The 18,981-nt window shown below is 43.9% G+C and overlaps 1 protein-coding gene across 1 annotated transcript in view; it reads left to right on the top strand.

Annotated features, from left to right (window-relative positions):
* Positions 1-18,981, top strand: part of LOC110165438 (ELKS/Rab6-interacting/CAST family member 1-like) — a 467,498-nt gene that overhangs the window by 287,804 nt on the left and 160,713 nt on the right. Inside the window, exon 19 of the mRNA XM_055153860.1 lies at positions 6,444-6,604. Within this exon, the coding sequence (XP_055009835.1) occupies positions 6,444-6,604 (161 nt within the window). The remainder of the gene's footprint in view (positions 1-6,443; positions 6,605-18,981) is intronic.

Raw genomic sequence — 18,981 nt, 5'->3', positions numbered from 1 at the left:
AAACACACCTGGAGTTGAGTTTTGTTTCATTCACACATGTCTGAGTACTGTATTTTTTGGACTATAAGTCGCACTTTTTTCATGGTTTGGGTGTTTCCTGTGACTTATGCTCTGGTGCAACTTATATATTAAAATGTTCACAGTGAAGCGGTGAGAGGCTCTAGTCTTGTGTGTCAGTATCTGCTGCTCCTGTTCCTCCTGTACCACTGTCACTTCACTCTACTGCACATGTCTCCTGCAGAAAGAGCCTCTGTTCTGTCTGTATCATGTCAGTCGATCGCACCATTACTTCTGCACCACTGAAAATTTAACATTTAAACAAACTTATAAAGACGATTGAGAAGAATGAACACAAATGCCCCAAAAAGAAAATCAGATTTTGCAAATTACAAGCTGCAAGTGCAAGATAATGACCGGACGAGATCGTGGATTCCTCCACAGGGTGGCTGGGCGCTCCCTTAGAGACAGGGTGAGGAGCTCAGTCACATGGGAGGAGCTCGAAGTAGAGACACTGCTCCTCTACGTCGAGAGGAGTCAGCTGAGGTGGCTCGGCCTCCTGGACGCCTCCCTCAGGAGGTGTTCCGGGCATGTCCCACCGGGAGGAGGCCCCCGGGGAAGTCCCAGGACACGATGGAGGGACTATGTCTGGGAACACCTCGGGGTTCCCCCGGAGGAGCTGGAGGACATGTCTGGGGTGAAGGAAGTCTGGGAGTCCCTGCTTAGACTGCTGCCCCCGCGACCCAGATCCGGATAAGTGGAAGAAAATGGATGAACAAGCTGCAAGTAGCGAAATATTCAGCTGAAAACAGTAAGTGAGCAGCAGAAAGAAAGTTTGGAGTGAACGAGAAACTTGTGACACTGGGAGGATGAACCATGAAACTTTCCTGAAGTCACTGGATGGATGAACAAAGTCTGGACTTCAGTGACACTGAAATCATCCTGTCGGGATTCAGAAAGACTAATTAAAAAAATTTAGAAAGACTAAAGAATAATTCTAACTGGAACTGATGCTGAGTCTGACGACAGCGACACAGAAGAGGAAGCGGCGTCTGTTTACCTCCGGAGGTTGTGGAGTTGCTCAGAAGTGACACCGAGGATGAAGAATTGAATGGATTTAGTGATTTGGAGTGAGATGGAGAGTTTGGTTAAATTTATTCTGTTGTTTATGTTATAGTTTATCTGAAGAACTGTTCATATGTGACGTTAACAGTCTGTTGTTCTCTCTTCTATTGATTTTACTAGAACTTGCCTTTTAAGATGAAATGTTTGTTCCTGGTTTCTGATTTTATAAAACAAATTTCCCCCCAAAAGTGCGACTTACATATGTTTTTTTCTTCTTCATTACACATTTTTTGTCTGGTGCGACTTATACTCCGGAGCGTCCAAAACTCCAGGTCTGTTTGTGATGAGGAAACATTATAAAATAGATCAATCGTGTAAAAACGAGCCCTTTAACTCCAGGTATGTGAGGGCGACTGTTACATCGAGTCTATGTAGATGAGTTAAATGTAATGTCTCTGTTCCACCTCCTGTCTGCCGGTCAGAGGTGTCCGGTGAGTTTGGGTCGACCACATGAAAACAAACTGAACCTGAGACGTGAGTCAGAGTTTGCCGAGCCACAGGCCCGAGGTGTGAAGGCGGTGATGAGAGAAACATGGAGACGCCGCCCCCTCTTTCTCAAACAAAACCGCCGCAGACCCGTCCGGAGCGCTGTGTCGCGATCAAAGAACACGTCTCGCTGTTTGCTTTTCCGTCCTCTCTCTTCGCCCGAGGCTAAAATACAGCTGTGAAAATCGCGCGCTCAAAATAAAAATAAAATTAGGGCGAGTAAAGACTGAAAGGGGCTGTCTTCGCTCTCGATTCATGTCGCCTTGCACCCGTCCACCTTCTCCCGCTGCACCCTGGTCTCTCTCCTCCTCCTCCTCTCCCTCACTTTTCAAACCCATGTTCTATCTGTAAATGTTAACTATGATCTCAAAGGTTAAACTATAAACTGTGACTCTACTTTTAAGACATTTTTAAAGGTAGATTATTCAGCTTTCTGGAAAATAATACTCCACATCTTTGTCTCCATCGGAATGGCTTAACCTGAAATCGACTGAAGGTGGAAATTAGCAAAATTACAAAGCAAAGCAAATGTGTAGGTCAATGTTTTTATGCGCATTGGCCCCGATAAATAAACAAATAAAATAAATAAACTGACCTGATCCACAGTATGACCTTAAAAGTGTCTATCCCAACAGAGACGAGCAAGTGATGCCTTCAGGCTAAGGCTCCGTCCACACTAGTATGGATTTGAGTCATTTTTGTTGTGGATGCAGTGTTCGTTCACTCTAATCCGATGGAAAACGGCTCCAGAGACGAGATCTGGTGCCTCCAGCAGTACAGATCTGATCCAGCACTGTGTGGACGCCTGAAAACGCTGATGTAGGAGCTCTAGCTGCGTTCTTATTGGACCATGTCTTGTGACTTGCTCCTTCCTGATTCGCTGGGTTCGTGACATGGGTCATGTGACGCTATTGCTGAAAATAGTTTAAACCAGGGGTGGGTAAACTTTTTGGCTCGGGGGCCACATAAGATTCTAAAACTTGACTGAAGGGCCGGACAGGAGACAGGACATGACGTGTTAAGAGCCCGGCTCCATTGCATTTGTATTTACGCTCATGTAGGACGTATCCTGCAGTACGCGCTGCAACTTTTGGACGTGTAACTTTCAGAATACATGAGAAATGAATGAGATCTGCTCCACTGCACGACCACAATCGAGCGTGAGTCCTGAGCACTTAGATCTCATTGAGAAACAGAGCCCATGCCACGAGGTCTAAACACTTACACATGCAGTAAAACCAGACCCTTAAGACTTTCCATGTGTTAAGATTTGTAACACAGCATCTATAAATCTTTAGACTTTGCTTTTAACAGACTCAAAATGAGAACAGTGCAGCCTTATGTCTTGAACACTTCTACCTCACTCATGGTCCGAATACACCGCCCGAAAATAACTCCTGTCATTAGCTATCTGAAAGCCATAAAGCAGTCCGTATATACACACATCTACTGGGAAACACCGACAATGCAGGAAAAATAAAACAACAAGGTTTATTATTGTAATTTATTCAAGTTCGGCGGGCCGGATTAAAAGGTTTGAAGGGCCGCATATGGCCCCTGGGCCGTAGTTTGCCCACCCCTGGTTTAAACAAACCAGAGACAAATGGGAAACAGCGGAGCTAGAACCACTTCACACTTGTCATCTTCCTCGGCTCGAAATCGGCTGCTGCAGCTTCAGACACGATGCTCCACTTCCTTGTTTTTACCGCCCACGTGACGTCGTGACATCATCCTCGTCATGTGATCAATGTTTCAGGTGGTTTTGCGTTACTGTGTGGTTAGGGAACGGACACAGAAACGTCACGTCTGGACGCAGATCGTTTCTGATATGGTGATACGTTTCAGTGTAAACTTAAGTTCCAGGTCCAGTCTGTGGAGTGGTGACCCTGTTCATAATTACAATTCTTGTTTTTCCAAGGCATTTTTCAGCAATAAAACACCTGTAATTAAGTAAATGTTAATTAGACACGTTTAATGCCATATTGCGGAATAATTCTAGGCAAAATCATATCTGTTTACATAGTAACAAGGTGCAATACTCTCCTCCAGAAAAACTGTCTTTAAGAGTGCCTGTAAGTCTTTGTTTTTAAATAAAATTACATCTTAAAATACCTACGTGCCTGTTCTTTTTCGGCATCTCTGACATTTTAGAATTTAATGTTAATATTAATAAACCAAGAGAGAAAGACATTTGACTAAAACAATTTCTTTCTTTCCTTTAAACTGCCAATTGATTAAAGTGTTTTGAGACGTGTCCTGAAAAATGAAAACAGTTTTGTAAATATTTTAATATATTTTTGCAACTCTCTGTAAACTGATTTCATAAACTGTTCAGTCATTTTTGCCTTTTTTAACATCTTAGTTTGTAGTTTGTCTGTTGTCACCGTCGCAACATTAACTCGCTCTCTCTCCTCTTCCTCCCATTTTATTTCATTCTATTCACTTTCCCGACGCTCCTTCTTTTATGATTTGACTTCTGACTCTCTCCATCCCTCCTCGCCCGCCGCCTCCACGTTTTTTCCACTCCTCTTTTGTGCAGCTCTGTCTCTTTTCTGAGAGCTCCACCCAAGGCTTTAAGTGGTCCAAGGTAAAACATCAAACATCGCCATGACGACATCGCTCCGCTCCGGCGTTCGTCCCGCCATCACATCACATCACCCACAAACGCAAACTTCAACTCATCCTCAGTCCTGGTTTATAGTTTTGGGTCTTTAAAGTTGCACTGCGTAACATTTCTTCTTCATTCCGACCTGCTTATCTCCATGGAAATGTTATTGCTTGGTCTAGAATGTTCCACAGTATAGATTAAATAAAATGAATAAAAGTTAGATGGAAATGTTCAAAGTCAAAATCTTCTCTCTCCTCTGTGGCTCCTCCTTCCTCTCTCCCCCCCCCGTCCTCCCCCGCTCCGCCCAGGAAATGTGCTGTTTGCATGCTAGTCGCTGTGAGCGTCCTCATCCCCCTCCTTCTCTCTCCTCCCTCTCCTCCCATGACACTCCCTTGTCTCCCTTCTCTCCTCCTCGCTCCTCTCCTCCTTTCTCCCTCTTTTCTCTCCTCTCCTCCTCTCTCCTCTGCTCCCATATCCCTCCCCCCTTCTCTCCTCCCCCTTTCCTTATCTCTCCATCCTCTCCTCCCTTCTCCCTCCTCTCTCCTCGATTCTCCCACTCTCCTCCTCTCTCCTCCATCTCTCCTCCTTCTCTCTTCCTCTCTACTCCTCTTTCCTCTTCCTCTCTCCTCCTCTCTCCTCCTTCTTCTCTCCTCCTCTCTCTCCTCTTTCCTTCTCTCTCCTCTTCTCTCCTCCTCTTTCCTCCTCTCTCCTCCCTCTCTCCTCCCCTCTCCCTCTCCTCCTCTTTTCTCCTCTTTCTTTCTTTCTCCTCTCCTCCCCTCTTCTCCTTTCTCCTCCTCTCTCCCTCTTTTCTCTCCTCCCCTCTCCTCTTTTCTCCCTCTTTTCTCTCCTCTCCTCCTCTCTCCTCTGCTCCCTTATCCCTTCCCCCCTTCTCTCCTCCTCGCTCCTCTCCTCCTTTCTCCCTCCTCTTTCCTCCTCTCTCCTCTTTCCTCCTCCTCTCTCCTCCCTTCTCCCTCCTCTTTCCTCCTCTCTCCTCCGTCTCTCCTCCCCTCTCCCTCTCTCCTCCTCCTCTCTCCTCCCTTCTCCCTCCTCTTTCCTCCTCTCTCCTCTTCTCTCCTCCTCTTTCCTCCTCCCTCTCTCCCTCCTCTTTCCTCCTCTCTCCTCTTCTCTCCTCCTCTTTCCTCCTCCCTTCTCCCTCCTCTCTCCTCTCCTCTTCTCCCTCCTCTTTCCTCCTCTCTCCTCCTCTCTCCTCTCCTCCTCTCCTCCTCTCTTCCTCCTCTCCTCCTCTCTCCTCCGTCTCTCCTCCCCTCTCCCTCTCTCCTCCCCTCTCCCTCTCTCCTCCTCCTTTCTTCCTCTCTTCTCCTCTTTCTTCCTCTCTCCTCTCCTCCCCTCTTCTCCTTTCTCCTCCCTTCTCTCCTCCTCTCTCCTGCTGTCTCACTCCCTTCTCTTCCTTCTCTCCTCCCCGCTCCTCTTTTCTCTCCTCTGCTCCCTTATCCCTTCCCCCCCTTCTCTCCTCCCTCTCTCCTCCCCCTTTCCTTTTCTCTCCATCCTCTCCTCCCCCTCTCCTCTCTCTTTTCTCTCCTCCCTTCCCTTCTATCCTTCTCTCTCCTCCTCCTCCTCCTCCTCTCCTCTTTTCTCCCTCCTCTCTCTTCCTTTCTCCTCACTCTCCTCTCTTCTCCCTTTCTCTCCTCCTCTCCCCACTCTCACATGCTTGTTTCCATGGAGATAGATGAGTTTACTGCCATACTGTGGAACATTCCGAGATGGGGATGCATTGATTCGGCCTTTTCAATTCCAATTTACACTTCGATACTCCAGTTTTAAATATTTGCCTTTACACATTTCAACCTGTGCCAGTGGAGGAACTGAAATTAACATTTATTCGCTTAAAAAAAGAGAAAAACTAAGACAAAATCGATCCAACTTTATGTAAATAAAAATCCAAACATTATGAGACTTTTTGGTCCAATTACAATTAGTAAACAGTCTTTTTCTTCAACCTGAATTCCGGCTGAACTTGTATTCGGAAACCCGTATCCAATCGGTGCATCCCCTTTTCCAAGCAAAGCAATAAAAGTTACACATTGTACCTTTAAGAAACACAGACGGCACACGTGTAAACAAAAAGACATTAACTCTGCTTCTGTAACGATCGTGTATATGAGGAAATGTGGAAACGCCGTGAAATAAATCAAAACTAAAAAAGCAACAAGTGTCAGACGTATAGGATTTATCGCCGCGTCCCACAATGCGCCTCTGTGTTTTGAAGGTGGAGGACTTGCTGGTCGCCATGGAGAAGGTCAAACAGGAACTGGAGGTGATGAAAGCCAAGCTGTCGTCGACTCAGCTCTCATTGGCCGAGAAGGAGAACCACCTGACGGCGCTGAGGGCAGAGCGGAGGAAGCACCTGGAGGAGCTGCTGGAGATGAAGTAAGAGCTTGTTATTTATGCCTTAGCGCCCGGGGTTTGCGTCCGGTTCGCGTCGCGGCGGCGTGAGCGTGAGCGTGTCCCCGTGTCCGCTCACGTCACCCCTCGCGCTGTATTTACGACGTGTGTGCGTGACTGGCCTTGGGCTGCGCTGAGATCATGTTCGAGGGAAAATGTGTGTGTTTTGACTTAGACTTTTTCACATATGAAGGATCCTGGTGGGAAACATACAGGACGCTGCAAAAAATATAAATATAAATAACCCACACGATACGATACCTGGAAATATGTTTTGTATAACTGCGCGTAACTTTACAACCATAAAATGTAGAAACGTGCTTTTTTTCCCCTTGTAAAGCTGAGAGTTGTTAGGCAGATTCATCAGACGGTTTCACTTCGTGGAAACCGTCAGACCTCGCAGCATTAGGATTCGTTCACTGTGACTGTAGGCGGGTACTTTTTTTATTTAACCAATCGCTGCTATTTGGTCGTGACGTTTGTAATGCGCCAAATCCCGTAGGAAGAAGGACATAACGTCTTTCCCCTTGATAAAATTCACCAAACATTCTCTTTGTTCCTTCTTTAAATCCTCAATCTCAGGAATCGTTGCCAACACAGAATGTATGACTCTTTGCTGATTGGTTGGTGCCTGAACTCACACTTCTGGGGTTTTTGCGAACCATCTAGAACAGGGGTGTCAAACTCATTTTAGTCCGGGGGTCGTATCCAACCGACTTTGATCCCAAAGGGGCCGGATCAGAAAACTCATGTCATATAAACCCCAAAAATAACAATAAATTCAAATATTTGTGCTGAGAAACACAAATCTATTACAGAATTTTTTTTTTTAATTGATGAACTCTTTTACAAAATATTATAATATTATGAACAACCTGAAACTTTAAGAAAAATGTAATTTCAACACAATGTTTTAACATGAACTTGTTTGCAAATAGGAATAAGTCAATTTTTCTTGTAAAAATCCTGCACTCGGCTCCACTTTTCTCATTTTAGACATTTTTCTGATGAGGGTGTCACGGTCAACAGTCAAAACGATCGTCCTTTAAGAGCGTTTAGAAAGAGACAAGTCTTCATTTGTGCTGCTCTGGTGGGAGGGGCCACGTACAGAGACACTGGAGACGCTGCTGTGATAAACACCACAGAAAATTAACAAGATTTAAATAGGAAATATAATAAAAAATATTTTAGTACAAAATCAGCCGAGGCCAGATCAAAGGTCTTGGATGGCCAGATCCAGCCCCGGGCCGTATGTTTAACACCCTTGATCTAGTGTATTCTGATTCCTGACCTAGTCCCTGGGGAGAAATTAAACTGAGCAGAGACACTAGGTGGCGCCAGCCTGGTTAGAGAGTTGCGGCTTTCCAAAACATATTTCCAGCATTATCCTACGTCACATCCTGCATGATGACGTAGGGAAAATGAGTGTCGAATACGAACTTAGTTTTCCGCCACAAAAACACCAGGATCATGTAGTGGGTTTAAATCAACCATTTAAGACCTAAATGACGTACATGACAGCAGCAGTTATGGGTAGAGAAGAAGTGTTATTTTAATAGAAAGTGATTTGAAGTCGATGGAGCCATAAGTGCACCCATACTCACTTCCTGTCTGGAACTCGGCAGCGAGCAGGTTAACTACTTATGTCCATTTATGTACCATATTTTCCTCACTATTAGTCGCTCTGGATTATTAGACGCACTGTCATTGAATGGTTTATTTTCAAACTTTTTTCACAAATAAACCGCACTGGACTTTAAATGAAACACAACAGTGTGATGTGTGAGTGGTTTTGTTTGTTTGTTCGTTCACGGTGACTCTGGGCTTTGTTCAGTTGTGGCGTGTAGGGAGGTGCTGTCTGGGATCCAACGGATTGTCGGCGTGTTCGCAGTGACTCAGTTGTTCAGTCGTGTCTAGAAAGCGGCACATTGCACTCGCTTTTTCGGTTCGTTCCTCCGTTCCGTTCCTTGTCGGCGTGGAGTGACGAGTGTTTGCGGCTTTGTAGTTTACTGAAGTCGTTCTGGGACACTGAGTGGATTCGTGTATGGGGCGCTCTGGATTGTGGGGCGCGCGGTCATTTTTTGATGGGGTTAGAGGCTTAAGAGCGCGTCTAATAGCCCAGAAAATACGGTAAGGTTAAGATCAAATGCTTAAAATGTTTTTATTCCATTCCTCGTCGGCGTGGAGTGATGAGTGTGTCCGTGTGTGTTTGCGTGTTCTGCGGGAGGTGCGGTTTTGTAGTTTACTGAAGTCGTGCTGGGACAGTGGATTCGTGTATTTGGCGTTCTGGATTGTGGGGCGCGCAGTGGTTTTTCGGTGGGGTTGGTGGCTTATGAGCTCGCCGTATCGTGCGGAAAATAGTTCAGATACATGGCCTCTATATTATGCAGTTTATTAATATAATTGATATTGTGAATGCAATGAACTGAAAGACATAACTTCTAAATGTGCATTTACTTTATTTTAATTGTGCTGGTTTGAAGTTACTGGTCCCTCATAACATTGTTAGCTGAGACTTATGGGAAATGACACTATCCCAGACAGTTCATGCAATATCAACGTTGTGGCCATACCAACTATTGTCAAAACCTGATCCCGTCAGATCTCAGAGGCTCAGCAGGTCTGGGCCTGGTTAGTACTTGGATGGGAGACACTGGGAAAATCAGGAGCCACAGTGAGACGCCAGTCATAAAAACTGTGGTTGTGTCCTTAGGCAAGACAGGGGAGGCATGGTGTGTGCTTGAGTGTTGGTGGTGGTTGGAGGGGCTGATAGTGCAGATAAATAAATAAATAAATATATATATACATACATACATACATATATAATTAATTAATAAGTGGGCGGGGCTGCAGTTCACACTCAAACATGTGCTTCACTCGTGGTTAAACTCATGTACAGGTCGTTTAAAATGTGTAGTACTTTTACTTTTCTTAAAAATGATTTATAGTTTTTTGTTTGTTGGCATGTGTGCTGGCATTTTCATTATTGTGAGTAAAAGTACGTGCAAGTTTGACTCTCACTTGGAGCAGCTGTGATCCATTGTTCATGGTTCTTTTGTTTTGGTTTGCCATTCCCAGACTTTGACTAAAGACCTAATCTTGTCTGATCCGAGGAGCTGATCAGGACTGGGTCTGGTGGTTAGTACCCAGATGGGGCACTGCCGGGAATACAGGTGCTGTGGTGGGACGGCAGTGACTGTAGTGTTTACTGGTGTTGTGTTCTTCGGCAAGACACTTCACCCGTCTTTCCTCCAGAGTCCACGTATGTGAATGTATCAAGGGTCTGGTCAAGTGGTAACGGAGGGAAACAGGGGCAGATTTTTTACATTCAAATGTCTCTTATTCAGAAACTAGAGGAACTATTGAAATAAGTAAAGTATCAGAATGTAGGAAAGAGTTACACTCCAACAGGGTCAAGTTAAACCTGTGATATTCTTTCAAGTTGTTGACAAAAAAATTTAAAAACTCATGTCGGTAACGGAGGGAATGAAATATGCAGCACTTTTTGGGCAATAAATCCAAACAGTGATAACTCTTGGTTCTCACTTACATATCCTTAACAAACTGGTTTGAATATTTGCTTCATATAGTTTTCTACCATATGGTTCAAGATTAGGTTGAAAAACCTCTTACTTTTTGAGTAATGAGATTTTTTATGAAGAAAGGTCATGGTAACGGAGGGAAAAGTAACAGAGGGAAAATTGTGCAAACAAGTAGAAGGTGCAGGATTTTACATAATTTGTCGCTTTTTTCTTCCGAATACTTTAATATTACTTCAAAATGAAAGGAAACTATTTCTATAAAATATGTCAGTCCTTCCAAGCAAATTTTTTATCATTTTAAATAGTTAAATAATATATATTTTTTTAAATCATGTATCTTCATCAACAGTTCAAAGATGGAATAACACAAGATATGATGAAATACATCCATTTATTTACATGATTTTCAGATCTTTGTTTCATACATGGTTTGTTTAAAACGTATGTAACTTTAGAACCAAAAATGGTACAGAAAAAAAGGTAAACAGTTTCATAAACTAGAGTACATATGTATCTGTTCAATACATTTTTATATCAGATGCATTAACTTGAATTTTTGGCCTTGATGTTTACTTCTGCTTGACTGGCCCCTCAAATATTTAAATTAAAGGCACAGTACCTGTTTTTGTCTGTCTTTTAAACGTGGAAAGCAAATCTAGTTCATTTTAAATGGTTTGCAGTGGTTCTAAGTTATTCCTCACTTATCTGATGCTTCCCAAACATCGTTATTATTCAGTGCTATTAGTTGATAAGCACTTTTCGCAACTCTCAAAGACCAGAGCAGAGTTTTGCCATGAAGATAAAGCTAACGACAACAAACCAACTCATGCTGGAAGTTTGCCCCTTTCTTCAATCTCGCGTGTTAATGTGTGTTTTAAAGATGCACTATGTAACTTTCTGGTTGCTTGTAAAGCCCTGGACTCCTCAGAACCTGACGTAAAACATTCTGAAAGCTCATAGTGGCCGCGGGCAGGAGTGGGACTACACAACGCGGGAGCAGGCGGTGGGATGATAAACTGCAGTCACACAAACTCAATATGAGTGTAAAGTAAAATATACAAACGATGAATGTAAATATATCATACATAATTTGTGCTGGATATTTTATTTGGCATTAATAAAAACATTTTAAGCAGTGTAAATTTGTGTATGTCGTCTCATCTTACCCACATTTTAGACCAGGCGGTTCCCAACTCCAGGCTGGGCCAGGCAGCCTCATGGACCAGGTCTAAACCAGGTCTAAACCAGGTCTAAACCAGGTCTAAACTAGGTCTAACAACAGGTCTAAACCAGGACTAAACCAGGTCTAAACCAGGTCTAAACTAGGTCTAAACCAGGTCTAAACTAGGTCTAACAACAGGTCTAAACTAGGTCTAAACCAGGTCTAAACCAGGTCTAAACCAGGTCTAAACCAGGTCTAAAACCAGGTCTAAACCAGGTCTAAAAACAGGTCTAAACCAGGTCTAAAAACAGGTCTAAACCAGGTCTAAACCAGGTCTAAACCAGGTCTAAAACCAGGTCTAAAAACAGGTCTAAACCAGGTCTAAACCAGGTCTAAACCAGGTCTAAAACCAGGTCTAAACCAGGTCTAAACCAGGTCTAAAACCAGGTCTAAACCAGGTCTCAGGTCTAAACCAGGTCTAAACCAGGTCTAAACCAGGTCTAAACCAGGTCTAAACCAGGTCTAAACCAGGTCTAAACCAGGTCTAAACCAGGTCTAAACCAGGTCTAAACCAGGTCTAAACCAGGTCTAAACTAGGTCTAAACCAGGTCTAAAACTAGGTCTAAACAACAGGTCTAAACTAGGTCTAAACCAGGTCTAAACCAGGTCTAAACCAGGTCTAAACCAGGTCTAAAACAGGTCTAAACCAGGTCTAAACCAGGTCTAAACCAGGTCTAAAAACAGGTCTAAACCAGGTCTAAAAACCAGGTCTAAACCAGGTCTAAAACCAGGTCTAAAAACAGGTCTAAACCAGGTCTAAAACCAGGTCTAAACCAGGTCTAAAACAGGTCTAAAACAGGTCTAAACCAGGTCTAAACCAGGTCTAAAACCAGGTCTAAAAACAGGTCTAAACCAGGTCTAAAAACAGGTCTAAACCAGGTCTAAACCAGGTCTAAAACCAGGTCTAAAAACAGGTCTAAAACCAGGTCTAAACCAGGTCTAAACCAGGTCTAAACCAGGTCTAAAAACAGGTCTAAACCAGGTCTAAACCAGGTCTAAACCAGGTCTAAAACCAGGTCTAAACCAGGTCTAAACCAGGTCTAAACCAGGTCTAAAACACCAGTCTAAAACAGGTCTAAAACCAGGTCTAAAAACAGATCTAAACCAGGTCTAAACCAGGTCTAAGCCAGGTCTAAAACCAGGTCTAACAACAGGTCTAAACCAGGTCTAAACCAGGTCTAAAACAAGTCTAAAAGCAGGTCTAAAACCAGGACTAAATCCAGGACTTTAGCAGGACAGGCTTTAGCCAGGACTTAACCATGCTGTTGGTTCGCCCATCGCGCTTCCTCCCATAAAAATATTGTCTGATATTTTGCTGCACAATAAAGATTAGGGACCACTGTTTTAGAAGATTCCTTTCCTCTTCTCTGTGTTTGATAGAGCTTAAGAAAGCGAACGCCCACATCTGACGGGCGGGAGCGGGACTGAAACTTACGTCCCGCGCAGACCTCCACCTGCTTGTTTCCCTGGAGATGTCTGTGCTCTGTCTGGAAATGTTCCACAGTGTGACATTCAACAGCTCTACTTTACATTTATTAAATCACACGTGGTTTTATAGCTCAAAAATACCTAGAAAAACAGACATTCTGACTGCGAGCGGGGTCGCCTCTCCACAGATCTGACCTGTCACTTTGTCTGGTGGGTCTCAACATATTTAAAAAGGACACAGGAGTCAAAATATGGCTCTTTAATTTCTTTTATTTATCGTTGGTTCTTAATTGATTTACTTTTTTTTACCTTTTTAAAGAAATTTAAAAACCCTCCCGTGCCCAGAAAAAATAATGAAACGTAATAAACAGAAAGGTGGACCTGGCGAGCCGGACAAACAGAACAAAAAGGTGCGACATCGGGCCAACCCCGTACAGGGCCGTAGAAGCCGGTGCCAGCGCCTGGAACTAAAGACAAGAAAAAAAACAAAAAAAACAACCTGAACCCAAAAGAAAACAAGCAAAAACAGGACAAACGCTCCAACCAGGTCAAAACAAAAGGCTATCGGCTAACACAGGCTACATTGGAGCCCACCCTGCACCTGGCTGACAGGGGCGAGGCCACCGTCAGGGCGGGTGCACGGAGGCTGGGCGGAGCAAGGTGAGCGGGGCTGGGCGGAGCAGAGAGGAAGCGCCACGGGCAAACAGACGTATTTATAGGCTCCGCACAGCCACACAAAAATAAACCATAAACAAAAACTATACCAAAAAAAAAAGACTAATTACAACTTACTACAAAAGGAAACAAAAACAACTAATAATCCAAATTAATGCCTGCGCGTAACAGGTCTCCATGAAGATAGAAAGATTTAATGCAAACATTCCAGACAAAGCAATAACATCTCGTTGACGAAAAGCATTTGACGGACGCTCCACCAGAAAATTTACACAATGCACCTTTTAATTAATCTGCAATGTTCAAAAACACTTGAATACAGATCAGTTTTGTTAATATCATGAAAGAGCGAGTTCAGTTCACCACTTGTCTCCGTCTTGTGAGACATCTCTCACACTCAGCCCGTACGAGCAGCTCTCTCACTATCTGCTGCAGTTTCCCATGTCACGGTCCTGAGGAGGTCTTCACCGAACACGTCCAACACCTCGTCTCCTCCGCCCTATCTCCTACCTCCTCGTTTTATCTCCTCTCCCCTTGTCTCCTCCTCAGACACACGAGAGGGGCCCCGTGCGTAATGCGATAACCATGTCCCGTCCGGCCCTTCAGATGATGGATCACGAGCTCAGACACACGCGCACACATGGTCTATATTTTAATGTGACTTTAATGGTTCGGTCGTGTTTTATGTGAACAGAAGGGAAGTCGGCAGCAGGAAGGAGCCCCGCGTATTTTATCCTGTTTTACATCCACCGAAAGACATTACAACAAGGTCTGATTTAAAGGAGAAGGTCACAACACTGCAAAAATGAATAAAAACCAGGAGTAGTTTCACTTCTGCTGCTGGTATTACGCCAACTGTAGGCACTGCTCCGTCTGAAGCTGTTTGATTTTAATCTGAGTTTTGTTTTACCAGAAAGAACTGACTTAGGCTGCGTTCAGACTGCAGCCTGAAGTGACCCAAATCTGATTTTTTTTTACCCCTATGTGACCTGTATCTGATCTTTTAATGACAGATCAGATTTTTTCAAATGTGACCCAGGACACTTGGATATGTGCTCCTGAAACTGATACATATCTGATCTTTTGACATGTGACTTCAGTCTGAACGGCCAAAGTGCATTCATCCACCTACACGTTATCAACAAGACACAAACGTCACTATTCTGCACTGAAGTAGGTGAAAATTGTTAATGAACTCCATGTCACTGAAGTGAAGCACATCACCACTCACAACGTCGCTGCCGCTGCCCCACAAAACACCACGACCAAAAACCTCGTCCTTAAAACAAGTAAGTTGTTCATGTTCTGGCTCCGGTACGACTTGTGCAAAGTTCATATGAAACACCAACATTTTAATCATCAAAACAGTGAAAGTGTCAAAAATCCATGTATCATTCGTTCATTAGTTTTTCAATATAAAACCAAAAATAAGAAAATGAAAAAACAACTGTTTTCTTTATTATTTGTCTCCAAAACCAAAATGAAAAACGGATAATGACTCCTTTTTTCATTTTTCGATTTTGTGTTTAAATGAAGAATAGAAAAAACGGATAACGGCCGTTTCCCGTTTATGTGACTTCCGTGACTGCGATGCTGAAATTTTGCGCCGCATACGGACTGAACCAGGACTGATCCAGGTCCGGGACCAGACCGGAACCAGAGCGGCACTGAGACCGAGACCAGACCAGCACCAGACCGGAGGCTCAGAGCCCACGGCAGGGCCGGAGCTTGAAGCTGAGGGTCGGACCCCGCAGAGGCTCAGAGTCAAAGCTCGGAGTCCGGTCTGGTCTCGGTCTGGTCTCGGTCTGGTCCCAGTCTGGTCCTGGTTTGATCTCGGTCTGGTCCCAGTCCTGGATCAGTCCTGGTTCAGTCCGTATGCGGTGCAAAAGTCCGGAATCGCGGTCACGGAAGTCACGTAAACGGGAAACGTTTTTTTCCATTTTTCATTTAAACACAAAATCGAAAACTGAAAAAACAAATCGTTTTCCATTTTTTCATTTTGGTTTTGGAGACAAATAATGAAGAAAATTGTTGTTTTTTCGTTTTCTTATTTTTGGTTTTATATTGAAAAATGAATGAACGAATGATACACAGATTGTCAAATGTGTCACATAAACAAGTTTCCTTTCTTTAAGCAAGCAACAAAACTGTAGCTGTAACAAAATAATTTAGTAAAATATACCAAAAAAAATACTCCTGGTGATACAACAGCCCACCACCTCGGCTTTTGAGTCTCGTTTTTGGGACGACAAGTTGGAGCTGGCCCTCAGACTCGCACGAGTCGAGTGATGGAACAACGAGGTCTGAGATGTACTTTGGGGCCAGTCCATGAAGCGCTTTAAAACCAAACAAAAACATGTTTAAATCGACGAATGAATGAGTGAAATTTTCTATGTTCCTCTAGAAAATGTCCGTAATATTTCCATAATTGTACATTTCCTGTTTAAATATATCTTTCACGTACCTCTGTGCTTATGCCCCTTTACATTTGTTTTTTATTTATTTTTTTATGTATTAATAGAAGTAAGTTCAGCTGGTGTTTGTTTGCGTTTGCCCTCTGCCCCGGGGAGGAGTTTATGGTGCGTTTTACCCCCGGAGTCATGATCCGTTTGATTATCACAGACGCTCCGGGTCAGACCGAGGCCTTGTTTGAGTTTAGACCTAAAATATTCACTCATGAGAGATTTATGGGATATTTGTTATAAGGAAATCTGCCGTGTTTATATGTACAAGTTTATACAGGCGCATTTTTCTGCTTAAAATTGAAAGGTTTTTAAATTCTCAGATACCAAATGGACAAAATAGACCAAAAAAAATACAGGCTCCCGCTCACATAACAAATACTTTCTTTTCCAGGTGTTTCTGAGCAATAAAAACACCTGTAATTGAATCAGTGCGAGAGATGGATTATTTTATTAAAGGTGCATTGTGTAACTTTTCTTGTGGAGGGTTCGTCGAATGTTTTAATCCGTTGAGATGTTATTGTTTTGTCTGGAATGTTTCACAGTACGGCATTAAACAATCTGTGTGTCATTCGTGCGTTCGTTTTTCAAAATAAAACCAAAAATAAGAAAATGGCTCCAAAACCAAAATAAAAAAAACAGATAAAGATTTGTTTTTTTCAGTTTTTGATTTTGTGTTTAAATGAAAAATGGAAAAAAAAACAACAACGGATAAGCAGGACTGAACCAGAACTGAGACCAGAACCAGGACCAGGACTGAGACCGAGACCAGACCGGGACTAAGACCTGGACTTGACCGGGATCAAACCGTGATTGAGACAGGGATTGAGACCAAGACCGGACCAGAACTGAGACCGAGACCGGGACCAGACCGTGATTGAGACCATGATTGAGACCGGAACTGAGACTGGGACCAGACCGGGACAGAGACCGGGAGAGAGACCGGGACAGAGTCTGAGACCAGGACCAGACCAGGACCAGACTGTGATTGAGACTGGAACTGAGACTGGAACCGGGACCAAACCGTGATTGAAATTGGGACTGAGACCGGGACTGAGACTGTGACCAGGACCAGGACTGAGACCAGCACCAGACCAGGACCAGACTGTGATTGAGACTGGGACTGAGGCAGGGACTAGACTGGAACTGAGACCGGAACCGGGACCAAACTGTGATTGAGACCGGGACTGAGACCGGGACAGAGACCGGGACTAGACCGGGATTGAGACCAGGACTAGATTGTGATTGAGACCGGGACTAAGACCAAGACTGAGACCAGGACCAGACTGTGATTGAGACCGGGACTGAGACCGGGACTGAGACCAGGACCAGGACCAGGACCAGGACCAGGACTGAGACCGGTTTAGTCCTGGTTTCAGTCCTGGTTTAGTCCTGGTTCAGTCCTGGTTTAGTCCTGGTTCAGTCCTGGCTCAGTCCTGTTTCAGTCCTGGTTTAGTCCTGGTTCAGTCCCGGTTCAGTCCCGGTTCAGTCCCGGTTTAGTCCCCGTTTAGTCCCGGTTTAGTCCCGGTTTAGTCCCGGTTCAGTCCTGGTTTAGTCCTGGTTGAGTCCTGGTTCAGTCCTGGTTTAGTCCCAGTTCAGTCCTGGTTCAGTCCTGGTTTAGTCCTGGTTCAGTCCTGGTTTAGTCCTGGTCCTTTAGTCCTGGTTTAGTCCTGGTTTCAGTCCTGGTTTAGTCCTGGTTCAGTCCTGGTTCAGTCCTGGTTCAGTCCTGGTTTTAGTCCTGGTTCAGTCCTGGTTTAGTCCTGGTTTAGTCCTGGTTTAGTCCTGGTTCAGTCCTGGTTTAGTCCTGGTTCAGTCCTGGTTTCAGTCCTGGTTTCAGTTCCTGGTCCTGGTTCAGTCCTGGTTTAGTCCTGGTTCAGTCCTGGTTTAGTCCTGGTTCAGTCCTGGTTCAGTCCTGGTTTAGTCCTGGTTCAGTCCTGGTTTAGTCCTGGTTTAGTCCTGGTTTAGTCCTGGTTCAGTCCGTATGAGGCAGTTTAAGTCACGTAAACGTCCATTATCCGTTTTTTCCATCATCCTCATTTAAACACAAAATCATAAACTTAAAAAAAAACCCAAATCATCATCTGTTTTTTCAGTTCAGTTTCGGAGTAAAGTTGCACCTTTAACACGACACAAATTACGTGTAAGCCGAACTTTCCCAAACTTTTGTGTCTTTCAGGTCCACACTCCCACACGCTCCACCACTATTTCTCCTCCTCGGTAATATCTTACAAATATTTGCTAAAACTTGATTTGTAGATTTTGAACTGTAACGGCAACACTCTGCAACTTTACACAGACTTATTGTTCTCATTCTCATACCTGCAACGCGCCGGTAATCCTTTGGAGGAGCTTTTTGACAGATGCAATCACGACGCGTTCCTCCCACAGATTCTGCACATTTGGGACTTTATTTCTCTTTATTTGCGCCGGGAAGTTTAGATGATTTAGGCAGACGCTGTGTGTTTCGCTCTCGCCGTTGTTTCTCAGGCGTTAACGTCTGGTCAGCAAAGACGTCATTCCGGACCCTTTTTCCTCCCACGTTAAGGGACCGAGCCGCGCCAGATCCACGCGTTTACATTAACACGCAACTGTTTTTATTCTTATTCGACCGCGTAACTTTTAAAATAGAAATCATAGGCCTTTTTTTTTTTTTTTTTAAAGTTTGGCGGACTGCGCTAGTGTCACAGTTCTGCCTGTTGTTCATGTTATCCCCAGTCCAGCTCCATTTCACAGGCAAGGCAAGTTTATTTGTACAGCACAATTCGTACACAAAGTAATTCAAAGTGCTTTACAGAATAAGAAATACATTAAAATCATAATAAAAACAAATCAAAACATAAATAATCATGAAGATTAAAATTAAAAAAAAGAGAGACATAAATTGGAGAGAAGAGTGCGGAATGAAAACCTTTCAGTTATTTGCACAGTTAAACAGAAATGTTTTGAGTCTGGATTTAAACAGCGTCACAGAAGAGTCTGTCTCACATGTTCAGACTTTTCCAGGTTTTAGCTGCATGAACCTGAAACTCTGAC

The sequence above is a fragment of the Boleophthalmus pectinirostris genome, unplaced genomic scaffold (assembly GCF_026225935.1).
Source record: "Boleophthalmus pectinirostris isolate CB_2022bp ecotype Guang Dong unplaced genomic scaffold, ASM2622593v1 HiC_scaffold_18, whole genome shotgun sequence".
In the NCBI taxonomy this organism is placed as follows: Eukaryota; Metazoa; Chordata; class Actinopteri; order Gobiiformes; family Gobiidae; genus Boleophthalmus; species Boleophthalmus pectinirostris.
This window is presented reverse-complemented; position numbering and strand designations above follow the sequence as displayed.